The sequence below is a fragment of the Neodiprion pinetum genome, chromosome 6, assembly GCF_021155775.2.
Source record: "Neodiprion pinetum isolate iyNeoPine1 chromosome 6, iyNeoPine1.2, whole genome shotgun sequence".
Lineage (NCBI taxonomy): Eukaryota > Metazoa > Arthropoda > Insecta > Hymenoptera > Diprionidae > Neodiprion > Neodiprion pinetum.
Window position 1 is genome coordinate 1807717 of NC_060237.1, and position 18300 is coordinate 1826016.

At 49.0% G+C, this 18300-nt stretch overlaps 2 protein-coding genes across 2 annotated transcripts in view; one reads left to right on the top strand and one right to left on the bottom strand.

Moving 5' to 3' along the window:
• rg (A kinase anchor protein rugose) overlaps positions 1-18300 on the bottom strand; it is a 157525-nt gene that overhangs the window by 8862 nt on the left and 130363 nt on the right. Inside the window, exons 38-42 of the mRNA XM_046633230.2 lie at positions 8794-8911; positions 7590-7692; positions 6088-6203; positions 640-752; positions 390-530 (exon numbers count right to left, since the gene is read on the bottom strand). Of these exons, the coding sequence (XP_046489186.1) occupies positions 390-530; positions 640-752; positions 6088-6203; positions 7590-7692; positions 8794-8911 (591 nt within the window). The remainder of the gene's footprint in view (positions 1-389; positions 531-639; positions 753-6087; positions 6204-7589; positions 7693-8793; positions 8912-18300) is intronic.
• On the top strand, positions 15990-17917 carry LOC124222374 (protein mab-21). Its single transcript, XM_046633243.2, has one exon. The coding sequence runs from the start codon at positions 16226-16228 to the stop codon at positions 17321-17323; it is 1098 nt and encodes a 365-aa protein (XP_046489199.1). The 5' UTR covers positions 15990-16225; the 3' UTR covers positions 17324-17917.

The following is an 18300-nucleotide window of genomic DNA, read 5'->3' on the forward strand; positions in this document are numbered from 1 at the left end:
GCCGCAGCCATCGTTGTTCCATATCTCATCCGGCTTCGGGATGAAACAGCGACTGCTACAAACTACTTAACGAACGACTGACCTTCTCCCATAAGTTACACTCCTTAACACCCGTAAGGCTAGATGTAAGCCGGTGATAACGAGTCAAGAAGACTTTGGGCAAAAAAATATTTCTCGAAAAAATTTTCTGTGCCCCAAACTTTAGATGTATCACCGCGAAAAGCATCTTCTTGGACTCAGGAACAGGCATCGTCGCTTGTTCATGCATGAAAAAATTGTTTATCGCTACGAAACTCTTTTTACACCTCATCTCACGTCGAGTGTTTGTTTTTCACTCTAAAATCGCATTGTCCAAGGAGCGCAAAAAGACGAAATCCAACGTCACTCACCACGCGAATGAGCCAGTTGAGAACGAAGGCAGCGGTTGAGTAGTGAGTGCCGTAGTGAAAAGGTGGAATACTATCATGTTCCCAGCTCTGGTAACGTTCCTCAAAGTAGGCGCGACGACTCGGGTTCAACGCGCCGATGGGCTGGAAACAGGGTGAAAACAGAGTGTTCAACACCGGTGTTAACAAGAGCGAACCAAGTTCACTGCACAGGCGAGCGAAGTACCTTCGACTTGTATGTTGCGTAACGCACCTTAGATAGGTCCCGATAGTTGCTCGGGAGGCTCAGGTCCAGTTCCTTGGTCTCGTAGTTGGTCAGGACCCAAGGAAAAACGGGGTACTGGTTGAGGTCGTTGTAGGTTCGCCCTGGAATCAGAAACGAGAATGGATGAGGAAAAAGAGATGCGCCACAAAGCAAAGAGACGATCTCACCGCCATCCTGAGGCAACGAATACTGCGAGCCTCAGGCAACTTTCGAACGGATCAACTCGAGTGTCTCGATATGACGAATGATACGCGGTTTTGGCTTGGCCTCGGTGCCAACTCGGGGTTCCGATAGGATCGAAGCGATCCGTCACCGACGGTCGTAGGTGGACGTGCAGTCTCCAGTTCTTATCGCGAAGTTTCGCCAGAACTAAGTCTGGCTACACGCGAAGTACAGGCGGTATTACATATTACACGAGGATCATGCAATGCCCGGGACAAGGATTGACTTAATAAATCGGAGGATGTGAAGTCTGTTTGCATTAGCATAAGGAGCGTGTAACGTAATTATGTACGGACGCACGTGTACCGGAAACGGTTATCCTTTTCCACGACGAGAGCAACTCGCGTGTACAAGCTCACGGTCGTCGCGGGTTCGGACCGCAGTTCGAATCGCACCGCCAGGATTTACTCGCCGCATGTGCCTTATACCCGGAGGCCTCCCACCGCACGGACGATGCGCCGAGTTAGTCAGCTCATTAATAACACTCCGGGGATGGTTTTCAATTAAGAAAGTAAAATACTGGCTTTGCAATTACTCATCACGTGCCGAGCACGTGAGGAACGGCGGGATGCTTTTTCGATACCGAAATTGTCGGTGTAACGTCAACTCTGCATCGCTATCGGTTTCGTATCAAACGAAATTGGAGTATCATTTGGCCCAGTGATTTCTTAGGAGGCCGTAATTTGACTGTTACGATTTGAAATTTTCGAGTTCGAGTTTTACAAGTTATATGATCGCATCTACGTACCCGTGATCAATTTTTTACGATCATTAATAGTCCGATATCATTGACATTATCGACTTCGTTTACCGATTTGAAGAACAACTGAAAAAGAAGCGAAACTTATGGGTACAAAAAAAGAAAAAAAAAAAGAAAAAAAAGGAAGAGATAATACAAAAACCCTTGAGGTAAAGTCAAACTCATTTACGTCCAACCTCCGAGCGGGACAAGAGAGTTCAGGTATAAAAATGAACAAGCGTGATAATTAAGGCAGGTTGATTCCTCGGTTCAGACGTCGAGTATCATTGACGGGCGTGAATGCACGCGTGCCCTGAGGGGTGAATTTCAAGGATTGCGTTAGTCGAGGACCACCCACGCGATGTGCGGGTTGTGTTTTTCAGCAAGTTGCAGCGAGGTATGTAATACCGAGCTTTGGTAAACGATGACTGACTGTCACCCACGTAACGAAGACGACCAGAAATTCTTTCGGACATATTTTTTGTCGAAGGGTTTAAAGTTACACTCGTGGCGCGTATCGATGCCGGAGACTTTCCCCTTATGATAAATGCGAATGAAACGTGATCCTCTGAGCACGGAGTCGCGGCGATATTGCTATTCGTTGGTATACCAAGCCTCGAGATCCGAGCTAAGCTTATCGTTAATAATTAATGCTTCTTTTATAATGCCGCAAAGTTATGCCGCCCGCCTCGTTACTACAACCGATCTGGTCGCTAACGTCGTTCAACGTGTTTTTTTTTTTTTTTTATAAAGGCCGATAGAGCGGCTAACCACGTTCTTAGAGCGACGAGTGCACACCTTGGTTAGAATGCTCTTCAACTCACCGTCGCTCAAGGGTCATCCGAAGTTTCTCGAAACGAAGCCGCGAATTAACGCAAAGTCGTGGAAAGATGAGGAATTTATTTTCGGAGTGAAATTCAACAAGAAACGTACAATTTGAATTACGAAGAGACCCTCCCGACTACGGAGTCTCATCTTCTCCCCCAAGGCTCTTGGGTTTCTTCCATTTTTACACGCGGCAGCGGAATGGATACACCAGTGTGCGATACATGCTCACACTTGCGCATCTCGGGGCGTCGGTCGTTCTATTTCGAAGCAAACCGAAGTCGGGCTCAATGGGGCGCGGTAGCCCGTTTAGGATGAGCATAACTCAGAGCCTCTCGCCTAATCGCTTCTGAAATTGTCACTCAGGTCGTCCGGCCCCCCCTCTTCAGCATCCCTATCTATTTTCCTCTCACCCACAAGAATGAACAAGAATTAGTAACGGCAGCCAGCCAGCCAAACGAAAACGGACCGCTCGTCATTTCACCACCAACCGTAGGCATACGAACGCTAATTAAAACGTGTCACCGCCCCGACAAGAGGCGCCCGCTTAAGTATACCGGTAAAAATTGAAACGGGTGATAATACGAGGAAGCGAGAGAGAGCGAGACAAGTATCGAAACAAAAGGATTAGGTAAGGCGATTTGAAGAAAATTACTCTCGCGTGCGGGATAAATGACGACGCCGTTCGTTCTGCGTGTACGAAAGTCACGGAGGAAATTGAGGATAACAATTCAATTCCAGGAATTATAAGATTACACATGACGATGGTGATCATGATGATGATGATGATGATAATAAATACGCAAGGGATGCGAGGGGATAATTTTGGATAAATCATTAGCGGAGAAGAGTGGCGGCGGCGCGGGCGGTGGAATAAAGCTTGAGGAGAGCGTTATGCGTCAAAGTGATAATAAATGAGGGCGTCCACGTGAGTGAGGGTCTGGGGATGTCGTCGCGACACGGGAATGCGGGGGACGGATATCCAGAGACCGAGAATTCTGGTTAGAGGGATAACGCTCGGTGTCTCACTACTCCTATTCACATCCTTAGGCTTCTTCGGGTACGCGAAGCCCAACCCGATGAGGCGTCTCTGCGCGGGAGGATGGCCGTCCACTTTTACACACGCACGTCCAGCCTCGTAATAATAACCACAAACAAACGCCTCGCAAGAAGAAGAATGAGAGGTAGAAGAGACGAGGAGACACAGCGTTCTCCGTTCTCGGTTTTTAATCGCGTCGACGACCAGTGCGAGGCTTGCCGCTTAAGGTAGATATAATTCCGATAGCGCCGAGAATGAGAAGCCGGCTAGATGTAGGTAGATCAGTTTTTTCAAATCTTGATTGATGCTGCGGCGGAAAGCGCAGGCTAAATTATATCAACTTCTATCCTTCTATCGGTCAATCACTGACATTTTTCTAAATCAAACGTGCATTCGCTCGAAATTCATCGGCGAGTTTGCCACGTAAGATACGATGAGACTGCGATAAGGAGAAAAAGGATGTAACAGTTTTCGACCAGATGATTTATACAGTTTTATTTATTTTTATTTTTTCTTTCACATACCGAGAAGTAGATATATCAGCGCGGTGCTTGTTACGTGGCTTTCTTCGCACGATATACGCCTCGTACAAGTTTTGTGATCATTATACTATTAACCGCCCACTTATAAAGCCCGTTCTCGTACAATAACATGTTACATCGCAATGAATCCTATCTCATTCCATTTCAAGAGGCGAAACTTGCGAACACGAGAAGCACCGAAACTGCTCAATTAATTATTTGGAAAAAGTAGTTGGAACGAGAATACGAAGGCGATCTGGAGGGGCGATTCAGAGTTCAATTCGGAGCGAAAATTTTTATTTTTATTTTTTTATTTTTATTCACGAATGCCGCCGCTCGATTCGCGGTACGAAAATTAATCCAAGTATGTGTATAATAATTACGTACGGATATCGCGCAAAGCGGGTGTATCAAGGATGCAGAATTCCTGCAGGGGAAAGGATCCACGCGATGTTTGCGGGTAGATATCTTACCGATAAATCATTCGCCTCCGAACAATAATTCACCGGGATGCCGGGTTGTGTGCGGAGCGAGAAGGAGAGGCCTCGAATCGAGCGAATGAGAGACTGCGGCAGCCCGGCGGAAGATCGAGAAAGATCGAGATAGTTGGATGCATGTATACGCGGAGGCCTGCAGATAGGATCGAAGAGGCGAAAGCAGAGACCTGTTGGCAGCTGGTTTGGTATAGTTTCGTGTCGGACACGGCCGTGAGGGATGGCCGGCCGGAGTGACGGGGATGAGGCGATTCCAGCGGGATCGGCGGCGAGGCAAAAGCCTCTTGCTGCACGCGTTACGGGCCGCGGAACCGCGGGGCCCGCATCGTATTTACGCCGGATTGACTACCATCAATTTTTGGCAAACGAATACGGAGTACGAACGAACGAACAGACGCCCTCGAAGCGCGGGAGCCCCGGCAGGACACCGAAGACCGGTTCCCGGTTCCCCGGGTTCGCGTGTTTCATACCCCCCGCATATTTATTTATCCGCACAATTAATATATGCGCCTCGTAAATACCGGGAGAAACTTGGACTGCTATCCGGTTTAACTGGTGGACTCTGATTGCGCGCCTGACGCGATTCTGCTCTTTATCGGACTTCGTGTACCGTCGACATTCTATTACAGGGGTTGAAATGCTCCGAAACTTGAACGAGAGTCGAGCGAAGCGAATTTTGGGCCCTTGCGTTTACGGTTCAAGATTTCTTGCCCGGATTTTCGTACGAGCAGAATCTGTAACCCCGACAGTTACGGCTTATTTCGAAATCGTTACGCCCGATTTAAGAACACCTCGCAAAAAAATATACCACGAAGAAATCTGCAGAACCTGTTCAACTCAATTATTCGCTGAAATTGACGCTGGAGGGAACGAGAAATAAATGGTATATCAACAAACAATAAAATCATTGACCGAAATAATTTAGTTTTATCAAGGCGTCAAAGAAAAATTTCGGATAATATTACCGACTATACTTTGTAGAATCTTCGAGTCAAACGAGGCTTTTTTTTTGTTGCACAATTTTAAGCGATATTATTTTCAGCAAATAATAAAAAGGGGTATTTTTTGACCGATTCTTTGTGCAAAACAAAGTTGATACTTCGCAGAGGCGGTGGCGGGGATTAAGCCACGCGGAACGCGAAGAAGACAGACAGACAGACGTGGAGCGTCGAAATTCCCCGAGGGGGTAACTCGGGTGCCGGTTTTCCTGAGGGAGAGAGAGGATTACCGGCGGCGGTGCGCCGTGATGGGACGAGGATTACACCCGGGTCTGGGGTGAGTGCGGAACAAGAGACTGATTGAGAACGCCCCTAACGTGAAACGACAGACTCCATCCGCCCGTGCAGCCCTAAAAAGACCGCCTTGCCCCGTCTAGTTTACAACGTGCGCAAGTACGAGTACCTATACGCCCTGGAATTACGAGGAGCACACAACGTGTAGTTTGAGGGCGCGGTTTTTACCCGCTTCCGGACGAGCGATGATTGGTCATTTTTCCTGATTCTGAGCAACGGCGTTGCTGGCCTTTGCCATTATCTATCACCGCAGATGCGCGCCTCGGGAACGTTACAGAATATGGGGTGACTAGTTTTTACTTACCAGCAATCGTGTTGAGAAACATCAAATATTCGAAATTCGATATCTCTCTGCGTTGCCATTTTTGGGTCATGTTTGAACTCCGCATGAGTTGACGGGGCGACATCATCGAAGCTCTTCTGTAAATGGAAAATCGAAATTGTACACGTCGTTTTAACGGTGATGTAGCTACTTTTGGAACAAAAAAAAAAATTAAAAATTTACGATCCTCGTGCACGCGAGCAGAGAAGAAGACCGGCGGAGAAACGATCACGGGATGTTTATTTATAAAGCAATATCCATATCCCAGCGGAGGGTTGAATGTCTAGTAGGATAAATGGATCTGCCGCATCACTTTGATATACGTAATTACGTTCGCACTTGTTTTCGATTTGCAGTAAAAAAGCGTTATGCATTAAGATGCGCGCGATGAGCTCGGCGGCACGAAACTCGTAAATTAAATCCTGACTTTACAATCTTTGATTCAAGTCTCAAGTGTTTATGTACCCCGGAGTACGAGGTTTAATGACATTTGAAAGGTGAAAGCTCGCGGTCTTCATAGCCGTGCAAAATATTACTGTTCATTATTATTATGAAAACTATTATCTATACCTTACCCAAGTATGACGAAATGCTGACAGGCAAGTATTGACAAAGCTAAAGAAATAACCGGTTTCCCCGGAATTATGTAAATGGTTTTAGAATTTGTGTTCGAAATTAATTAACTCGCTCGTTTCACCGCGATTCCAATCGAACCACCGTCCGTAGTAAGATAATTGAATAATAAAAGATGAACGTTGCTTTTGATAAATCGGCCAATTAACACCGTGCGTGATGAGTGGACAAGCCGTACGTCGGGATCGATCCTGATCGGTTAGCCGCGCGAATTAAATTCGCATCTTAGACAGCTCGCTAACGAAGTGACAATCCAACCGTGTGGTTGCAGCGTGCACCAGCAGCATCGGCATATGCTGCAGGCTTCAGGATCAGCAGAGAGATCGCGAGAGGAACGGCCCGAATGATATTTATATTGTACCATTAAAGTTTTGCGCTGAAAATAATTTTCATTGCCGATGAAAGAGAAGCGAATGAGAGAAAGAGAGAGAGAGAATGGGAGAGCGAGATGGAGAGAGGCGGTAAGGGAGGGAATCAGCTTTCTCAGATCGGTCCACCAACTTGGTTTATTTATGGACGTCGTATCTTTGCCGGGCCTCAGAGGAACGTTTAATGGATGACCGGCTCGGCGGTCTCGACGCGGACCTGTGTTCTTCGCCGCTGTTGTACAGGGGAGGGGTGAAGAGAGAGAGAGAGAGAGAGAGAGAGGGGGGAGGGGGAGAGGGAGAGAGTCGAGGTACACCTCGCAGGGTCGCGGAGAAGGGGTGGCCGAAAGGACAAAGAGACGCAAGAATGCATCGCCCGTGTTTCGCTTCAACGACCGGCGAAGACTAAGTGGGCCGGTAACCGCGACAGTCGGACAGCTCGTGGCTCCTCAGGAACAACGCAGGACGATCAGAGGGGAAACTTACCTAGTCTGCGGAATCCCATATTTGATTCCAACGCCGACCCGCGGCAGCGCCTTGATCACCTTTTTCACCGTTGCCTGGTCGGGGAATGCGAAGAGGATCGAAGCTGTTGACAAAAAGGCGTTAACCCTGCCGTACGTCCATCTCCTCGACGTAGGTGTGTCGACGTCATTCTTAATGCCCGGTTCCACTCGAGCAGCACCCCGGTTTCGTACCAACCGCGATAACTCCTCATCCCCCGGATTTTTTTTTTTTAACCCCCCTCTTCGACAATCACGCCAACGGAAACGATATTCGCGTACTTTTATAGCCGAAATTGATTGGACGTTTCTTCGCGTGAGGAATAACGAGTGGCGATGTGTAATTGCTCCAGGGACAAACGCTGATGGTGACGCTTTGATTAATCGACGGTATAACGCGAGAAGGAAGATAGGATCTTATTACGGATGAGGTAATATGGAAATTTTCAACTCACGAATAATTCAAGTTAACGCTGATGATTTTTTATGTTGTCAAAGCACGTGGCGATGGTGACGGTGAAAATTTTTAATTGCATTATGCTGCATCGAAAATCCCGTTGTAACGGAATATATTTAAATGATTTTACTCGCGTTGACGTACGTAATGGTTAATTTGAATTAAAGTCCTCGGTGTTTGAATTTCGATGATTTCTTTTATCAAGTTTACCGAGTTTTCGTAAAATTTCCTCCAGTTGTTCAAAAGCTGTACCGGTGCAGAGAGAAGAGAAAGTATAATCGATTGTGTCTCGGTTATTCGAGATTCCGATATTGAACGAAGGGAAGAAGCAAGAGTTCGAGGACTCCGAGCAGATGTTGCGAAAGGATCAGAGCGAAGGGATTCGAGAGCGTATAACCGCATATGGAAACGCGACTAGTCGAGGAACGCTGATCGGACTTAGACGAGTCGAATGACCGGGAAAAAGTTGCACGGACGACGAGCAGGTGCGTTTAATTCGTCCCCCAACCGCCCGAGATGAAATAATAAATTTGAAGACTGTAAGAAACCGTGCAATCCGCGGGTGATATTTATTAGGTAAAAACGTCGGCGATGGCACACCTCTGAGCGAGCTCTACATTCCGATCCGCGGATCTCGGCTCGGAGGCTGATAAAACGGGGGCAAGAAATCGGTCGCAGAATGTTGGAAGGTTAATTTAAAGAGGGTAAAGAAGGTGCGGCGGATACTCACTTCTGCTCGCGAGGAATATTTCTATCGCAACATTCTGGAGCAGGTAGCGACGCGAGAATATCGCACGCACCTCCGAGAAGTACCATTTTCCATGAAGGTGATCGCAGTACTTGAGGACCTGTAACAGAAGGAAAAGAAAGCGGTCGGTTAATCATCAATGACGGCTGGGGGTAGGAAAAACGGAGCTTTTTCAAAATTTACCGATCGGCTAAAATCTCGGTTGAAAAACCGTCAGCTCCGTCTTCGATTGGTCGAGCATCGAGAGCTGAGGACCCCGGGCACTCACACACGTGAATATAGGCACGAGCCGAGGTGTGATGTGATATAGTGAACCCTCCGAGAGTCCAAGATGGCCGAGCCGCGGTGGGAGGAGCCTTGCCGAGTCACGGGAATCGATCCCAGGACTCGACGTGGACCTGCGCCGAGCGAAGCGAGGTCTCCTTTCTCAGGAGGGGCGAGGGCGACCCGGAGCCGAGGGGCTTTCAATTTTGGTGGCTAATGAGAGCGCGACCTATCGGCGAGACCCGATTAAGATCCGCAAGGAATGAAATTATCAAATTATACCGAAGACTATCAAAGGCGGATGTCCCGCGTTGCGGTAGGAATAGGAACGAGGTAAAAAAAAAAAAAAAAACCGCGACGACTCAACGATGCCCGGGACTTCTTGTCGTCCCGGAAAGGACGCTGCCAGCTCGGATAACCGCCGCGGTGCGTCGCGTCGTCCTGCGCAAAAAGAGGACCGTTTGCCTTATCAGGTTATTCTATCTCTCCGGCGATTGACAGCCCTTCGCGATCACTCGATCAGTGACAGAAAATCCGGATCGGACCGAACGGCCCGGCATCGCCATGTTGGGAGGTAAAAAGCACCGGTGATGAAAAAAATGCCAACGATTCTATAAGACGCGGGATTATCATCACCGAGCAGGGACACGTGCTCGAACCCAATTAACTCCCGTCGAAGCTGCTTTAGGTTCAATCTCTTGGGGCTCTAAAACTGGCATGTGAGTTTGCAGCGCGGTTTCGACGCCCCGGGACAAAGCCCTCGACTATTCCCCGATGGGAAAACAGTCCGATGAACGACGGTAGAATTACTGTTCCATCGATGCGGTAAAGGAGTGTCGCATTTGTGTGGGTGGATTGGTAGTCCTTGATCAAGCGGTGAGTGGTAAGAGAAATTCCACGTTCCTGGCAATTCGATCGCAGCCATTGTGGCTGGTGCCTGGCACAACACGAGGGGCGTCGCGTGAGAATTACCTCACGAAAGAAGATTAAACGAGATTCAGTTGAATGCACGATCCGCGGGACAAACGGGATGAAAAACAAAGGATAACGGAGTGCAGGGGAGTGGTGGGCTCCTGAGGCCTGCAGCGCGCCCTTCTCCTCCTTCACAAATACTGCAGCGGGTTGATAAGACCCTGCGAATCATGCCGCAGAATCCATTATTCGATTCAGTCTCGAGGCGGGTAGAAGATAGGTCACGTAAGGTTGGAAATTCGAGAGGAATTAATCCGCGGCCGCATCAAGAGGGCCAATGATTTTCATCGAGCCTGGGAATCGCCACGGCGTAAAACGGACTCTGTGCTTCCGTCGTGTCTCGTTGAGTATTCGAGTCGTCGTCCTTCTCTCGATCCGTGACAAATAGGGACGAGAATGAAAATATACTACTCACGCCTTCCCGGGCGCCGCGGCGCAACTCCGCCGTGTCATTTAAATAATTCATTGTTTTCGAGAAAGTTTTCCCTTCCGAAACTTACGGGCGGTGTTCCGCACCTCCTGATCCTTGGGTGGCGGTTGCTCGGATAATGGATCTCTGCTTCCTGCTTCACCGTCGGATATATCACGGAGCCAGGACTTTTTCACGATCCGAACCAATTCCGCGTTCGATTTGTTTTGCAATAATTATCTACACTCGGCAGTGAAATACGCGAACAGAACTGTTGACGGTTCGTTCAGCGGCGAACAAAGGCAAAAGAGCATCGCCTCCCGGACACGTCCATGTCACTGAGTGTCAAGTGGCGGATGATTAGTGCACCCCGGAACGTAGCCGGGCTTCGGAGCAGCATGTGATGTAACAACACGTGTCTCGTTCACAGCCCCCCATAACGTACCGCACAAAACGCAGCGTCCCGCTGCTCTAGCCCTGCAACACTCGTCGCTCCTCCTCGCTCGACAGAATGGAGAACCACTTAGCAGCCCAGAGAGTCCCGCTGAATTGTGTACAACAAACAGATTAAGTGCCCCCAGAATGCCCACCCGCCCCTGTCTCGCATCAGCCTTGTCTGCGTGTGCTCGAGTATGCAGTGCGGCACTCATCCGACACCTTTGAGCGTCCCCCGGGACCTGCGGTGTTTTTTTGGCAAGGCTCTCTGTGACGGGGTGGGCAGAATCGATGGACTAGCCGCAATTGCCGGGAACTCGGGATTCCGGTCGAAGGTTGACGATCGGGTACACGAGTTGGGGGGTTCGGTTTACCTGAAGCCGGCAGTTAATCGTCGGGGCGAATAGTTAATCGATGGGAGAAACGGCCAGGAACACGATTTCACTTCACGGCGGTACATGGAAGTATGGATCGATGAGGGCGCTGTCCGCAGTATGCGTCTAGGCCGTTCCATCCTTCGTCCGATCGTTCGTTTGTTACGCTGTAACCATATGTACCCACCGTCACGATTTCCCCCCTCGGTTACCCTCCCCGAGACCCGGCAATGAGTTATGTGCCTCACGTGCGTGTTCTCATACCTTTATTGCCGCATCTCACACGAGATAACGGCAGTGCGGCCGGTAACGCACAAAGGGACCACCGCGGATGGAATCACTCATCCCGAGGACGCGGATCACGGCGTGTGCTGCTCGCCTTGTGAAAGACAAATAACCGCTGCAACCCATTTCGTGACTCGCACGATGCAAGGATTCGAGAATTAAGCTCCGGAGCACCTTGTAACGCAGGGGAATCGGCAAGTGTTCGTTGTATACCTACCTCCAATTACGCGATAAAGTAGAAAGTAGGAAAAACGTGCCTGCGGTTCGTTACAAAATATCATTGAACAACTCCGTTTCCATCTTTGCATATAATTATTCTCTGATTCACGCGGGGGCAGCTATATAAACGCGTGTCATAAATATTATCGGGGAAGGAATTTATAGGAGGGGTTTAATTAACTCGTACCCAATAACAAACCAACAAACAACTTAACCGTTTCCCATTTACCATAAAGTAAAAAATAAGACTGCAGCGGCTTCCGGCACCAGATGCTCCCGGCCTGGTGTCACTGCGACGTTAATTGCACTCGGTAACTACCGTCTGAATGGGGGACGACGACAGTCGTACAAACCTGACGATTAGACGTTACGAACGCCTGGAATCGCGTCTCCGTCTAACGGTAAGCGACATCAGAATTACCCGTGTCCTTTGCTTTTCGCCTAGCGTTCCGGCTCGGTCGGTTCGACGATTTTGATTTTCTCTACGGGACAAGGACGAGCCGCGTAAAACTCTCCCTGCGATTTTGAAAATAGACGGTGCAGGAGGCTGCGGAGATCAGATCACCGGCTGGCAAGGCTCAACTCTCCCGAGCTCGGGATTACTCGGGATTAGCCAAACGACGACGTTGGGTCGTTGTGATTTACAAGGGCCTGTTACCCACGAGCATCTTGGCCATCCCGGAGATCGTGCAGCGGCCGCACAATGCGCGAGTTCTCTCCGCAGGCGAAAACGAGGCGAAGAATAGAAAATAGTGGAATAATGAAAGGAGTTCGAGTCTCGAGATCAGCGCTCGCGTATCCCCCTACAAAAGACGTGTTTGCGAAACATCGAGCAGCGCGCGCTGCTCTTTTTCCAGCCCCATGGTGAAAAGACGTTGCGCGATCCATCGTCGTAATCCGAAGACTATAACATGTCACTCGACAAACTAGGCAAAGGTACGAAGCCTGCGAGACCCTCTGCACTTACCGTCAAAAGGGAGCCGCGCTTGGTGTGCTCGAAGCACTTTGTAAAAGGCAGGCAAGCGAAGACGCTGCATGCGCACGTACCGTTTAAGCGGCGTAAAACGCGCGTCAAATTACGACCCGAGTTCGACTTGTCGACCGTAACAGCTGAATCTATGATCAATCGGTGTACGTGTCTCCGTGACGGAATTGAGGAACGGTAATGGCGTCGGAATGTTTAGCCTCTCGAGTCATATGGTTCCGTCTAGTGTCGAGAATCGAGGGTTAACGACACTCCCTTAACCCTATTCCCTTCCGTCAGCTCGGACGCGGCACGCGGAGTGTGTAAATAATTCAGGGTATAAACGAATCACGCGTCCGGATGGGATGATGAAAGGCACATTTGGAGCTGGTACCCTGGCGCTGATGCAGAGCCCGGATGACGGTGTCGGAGACTGCTCCGTGGCGCAGAGTGTTTGACCCCCGAATTGTACCGCGGGGGGCGGCTGGGCGCCAGGCTCGTGAATCAAGTCATATTAGCGAAGCGCGGGGATGCGCACCCTCGGTTGTTCCTAGTGGATTGGATTTCGGTGTGCAAATTCGATTACGTTCCGCCCGTTCCCGGCGATGCAGATATTCCCGAAGCGCGAATGCACGTTTGAAATTTTTCCTGCTATCCTCCGATCGCCGGGACGCTGCTTTAACATATTCAAATACATACCGGGCAGGTACGTTTACCCGATAAATTTAACGAAGGGCGACGTACCCGGCCTCTTAATGAATAAAAATTTTAATTTCGCACCGCTCGTAAAACCCGCGAAATTTACTGCTCACGGTACTGGAATCGTGACGAAAATTTGAACGCAATTAAACCGCACTGTCGCGTCTACATTTATTTATACAAATGATATTCCGAGGTCAGCCTTGACAATTGGATCGAAATCGAATTGCCGTCACGGCATCGCTGCGCCTAATTTACAGCGTCTGAGCATGAGTAATGAATCAACATTGACAAATCACGACAATATAGATAAGGTCGCATTAAAATTGTGTCACGAATAATATTGTTCGTTGGATCAACGAACACTGACGCAAGCGAATGTTCGAAACATTCTGATACCAGTGCGCCAATCAGGCGTCCCGAGAAAGTTAGAAGCTAGCGAAATTCTGGATTGCCAATACAATGTCGGAATATACCTTCCGGGTTCTCAAGGGTCTTTGAAATAATATACTTTCAGGTATTTCGGGACCTTCCGGACCATTGTCTTTTCGAAACTTATGACGAGTTGTACAGATCAAAATGTATTCGAAGGTGATTCAGGCTACTCGAAGTCTACGAGAAGTCCGATGGAGCGGTTCTTGCCAAATTCAGGAGTACGCAAAACATGGTTGTGACGCCTACCTGCGTACAATGTCGACGTTGAGTTCTCATCGCCGCAGATCGTAGTCTGCTTCTCATGCCGATGTCGAATATTCAAATGATCCTTCTTTCAGCGGAGTTATCGGACGAGGTGCGTGCACCGCATGCTCGATGATCGCGGTGGCATTTCGCGATTACAATACCCAGAGGTGTACGTCTGCCGTTCGGAACTCCGAGAAGGTGTGCATTCGTCCACGTACCGCCTACGCACATCGTTCGTCACATGGATAAGCCAGAGGCGCAAGGAGGGTACGTGATACGCGGGCTTTTATGCCGATGCCCGATCTGCACATCTTTAAATAGCGATCACGTCATATACCCCGGACAACAACGAGACGAGCAGGTTTATTTACGAGAATACAACTTCCTAATCTGCAGGGGATCAAGTGCCCGGTAAAGCTGTTGCAGACGCCACCGGTTGACCCTGGACGAATTTGAAAGCTCCGGAATCGGAATTCGTTACAGAAACGCTTTTCCATCGACTGTTACGAATTTTGGAAGTAAGCGAGAGCAATTCGGTCGGCCTTTGACGAGGTCAACGGTATGTAGATTTTAGAGATGGTAGGTATCGGACGGTACGCGCGTATATGAATATGGATTTGACGTATCGTTGGAAGTGAAAGAAGACCGTTGTGAATCGTTTGTTGTAAATTCGGGAAAACGGAAAGAGAAGATATAGCTTCAAATTTCTTGCCCGTCTATAATGCAGCGTGGAGAGGAGTTTCCAAGAAATAAGGACCGTGTGCGCTATGCAGCAGTGCATTCTTGGGTACAGATATAATCGTCAACGTTCGTTCGTTCCTCGTTCGGTCCGGACTCGTGGGTAGGTATACGAGATACTTTACATGTCGTAATTTTATATAAATGAAATCCGAGAGGCTCTGCTCTTTTTACATGTATATATAAAAGAAGCTGTAGTAGAAGAGAGTGAAAAAAGAAAGGAAAATGATGCGCGGTTGAACGATGCCGTGCTCCGAGATCGTCTCCTGTGTTCAGCGCAGTGCACGTAAAAATTTAAAAGGATAATTTCACGCTTCGCTAGGCAGCGGAACCTTTGAGGAAGATCCGTTTCGAAAATTTCGTTGCTCGATTTTCGTTGGTTCGGGATCACTTAGCGTTACCACCGCGGTAGTCCGATACTTCTTGATCCGCGTAGATATTATCATATTTGGAGAAAAAACCACTAGCGGGTACAGTGTCCGCGGAAGAAGAGTATTGAAAGTAGAATGAGTTGAAATAAATCTTTAAACAAGTACCTGAGGACAAAAGTCTTGTGTACTCGCTTACCGATACAATTCACATGCGGCGCATGAAGTCCTGCAATAAAACGATAACGTGAACGTCTCGCATCCATTTGCATGTAAACTTACGGACACAGGTAGCGATAATACGGCACGCGATCTTCCTCGTAAAGATGCAAAATTATTCGCAGCTCGAATGATGCAGTCTTCGACGATGGTCTGAAAATTTCGCGATTGCATTATAACCGAAGTGAAATTACACGACTGTTAAAAATCCCGCTGAATGAGAAAAACGCATCGCGAAACCTGGCAGCGCGACTGTGAGTAAAAGGGTCCGAAATTTGTGGAAGGACATCAATACCTGTACCTGAGGGTTGTCGGGAGATCGGAACAAGTGACAGATGCTGGTATTTCGGTGCTGGCGCTCTGTGGCATGTAATTCCGGGAGAGCATCCGGGGGCGTGGCGTTCCACGCGCACACTCGCGACGCTCGGCGTCGGGAGGCGGTGCCGACGCGTCAAAAGTTTGCCCCCACGTCGGCGCGTTGAAATCGTAGCGCGGGGCGAACGCTCCGTGCCGGCGACAGCGCACCTGCCAAAGAGACTCAGTGGTCCTCCGGTCGCTGGCGTCGCTATCCAGGTCGCAAACTCGACCCGCACGCGTCTTCCTCGGATTTGCGTTACACGGTCGTCATGACGGCGACGAGCGTCTCCAGCCTGTGGCTGACCTGAGGCGAACCCTGACGGGGATTCCGGCTGCAGGCGAGGTGATCAGATGAAGGAGAGGAAGAAGAAGGAGAGAGAAGAAGAAGAAGAAGAAGAAGGTCCTCCACGGAATCGCGAGACCCGAAGAGATGTTGGTACCGCAGGACATGATGGCGGCCCAGTCAAAGATGCTCTACCAGATAAACAAGTACTACGGTGAACGGGTGCAGGCGCGAATGGTCCAGATCCAAAAGACCATTCGAGAGGTGTGCAAGGTGGTGCAGGACGTGCTGAAGGAGGTCGAGGTCCAGGAGCCACGGTTCATCTCCTCCTTGACGGAGTGCAACGGGCGGTACGAAGGGCTGGAGGTTGTCTCGCCGGGGGAGTTCGAGGTCGTTCTGTACCTGAATCAGATGGGGGTCTTCAACTTCGTCGACGACGGTACTTTGCCGGGGTGCGCGGTCCTGAAGCTCAGCGACGGCCGAAAGCGTTCGATGTCGCTCTGGGTCGAGTTCATCACGGCCTCCGGCTATCTGTCCGCCCGAAAAATTCGCTCGCGATTTCAGACCCTCGTAGCTCAGGCCTGCGACAAGTGCGCCTACAGGGACTCGGTGAAGATGATCGCCGACACGACCGAGGTCAAGCTCAGGATCCGGGAACGATACGTCGTGCAGATCACGCCGGCCTTCAAGTGCTCCGGCGTCTGGCCGCGGTCGGCGTCGCACTGGCCGATTCCCCACATTCCCTGGCCTCATCCCAGCCACGTGGCCGAGGTCAAGACCGAGGGCTTCGACCTGCTGTCGAAGGAGAGCGTCGCCATGCAGGGAAAGCAGTCCGCGATGGAAGGCGACGCCTGGGTGTTGTCCTTCACCGAGGCGGAGACGCGGCTGTTGCAAGGCGGTTGCCGTCGGCGGTGCCTGAGCATCCTCAAGACCCTCCGCGACCGACACCTAGACCTGCCGGGCAACCCGGTGACCAGCTATCACACGAAGACGCTGCTGTTGTACGAGTGTGAAAAACACCCCCTCGAAGCCGAGTGGGACGAGGCCTGCCTCGGCGACAGGATAAACGGCATTTTCTTGCAGCTGATATCCTGCCTGCAGTGTCGGAGATGTCCGCACTACTTCCTTCCGAACCTCGATCTATTCAAGGGCAAGTCGCCCAGCGGACTGGAGAACGCTGCTAAGCAAGTGTGGCGACTTACTCGCGAACTTCTGACCAATAGTCGGGCTCTCGAGCACCTCTAGTAGCGTCAACGAGTACAATAATTTATATGTATATAAACGTCAGTTCAACGTCAATACCGCATAGATTTCTGAGATTACGCGTTCGTGCTTTCGGACGTGTAACGAAATCGCTTCGTTAAAATTTGCGCTTTGTGACGTGGGGCGTTCTTTACTAATTTTAATTTATTCCGCCCGACGAGGAACTTCATTCCCTGCGATCTGGTTTACAAGTGCCAGTTTTTAATACCGTACTGTAACTATTCTGCGTCATCGTGTAGACACACCCTGCAAAAGCTATGCTACAACTTGTTCGTGAATCTTCGTACTATACAATAAAGCGTAATGTGATTTGTTATCGATTACTACCACTATACCATTTATCCTTACTATAACGTCATTACATGTATTATTAACAGTTGATCACGCATTTCTATGCCCATTAACATGCGGCCCTTATAAATCCTCAAAGAGATTCTACGCTACCGCGTATATATTGTTGACTGTAAATAGTTTTTTTTCTATATTACTAAATTTTATATTTGAAAGAAAAAGAAAATTATTTATTTGTTAAAATTAAACCTTTATATTTGCAAACAATAAAATTGTATATACGTACCGAGCAATTAAGTAACGCATTTACTTGAAAAACAATTTCCCATAAACCATTTACAGCTCACTAATTAAGTATTATTATACCGATGTAGAATGAATTTTATTACTATGTTTCTCGCACGATTGGCAATGATTGGTTTGAAAAAAAAAAATTGTTTCCTATCGACGAATCGTCCATAAAACACAGACCTTATCTCCCGCGTAACGCAATTTATTTCACCATAAATAAGGAGCGGCGATCGGTTTCATCGGAAGACGTGAATAAAAAATTCTTTCCGTATAGTCGTATGGCATTCGACAAACACCTGTTGGAAAAGAAACAAGAAATTTACATGCAGCGCGTTGGCGGGCTGTATTTGAAAATATAATGACGGAATAGAGATAGG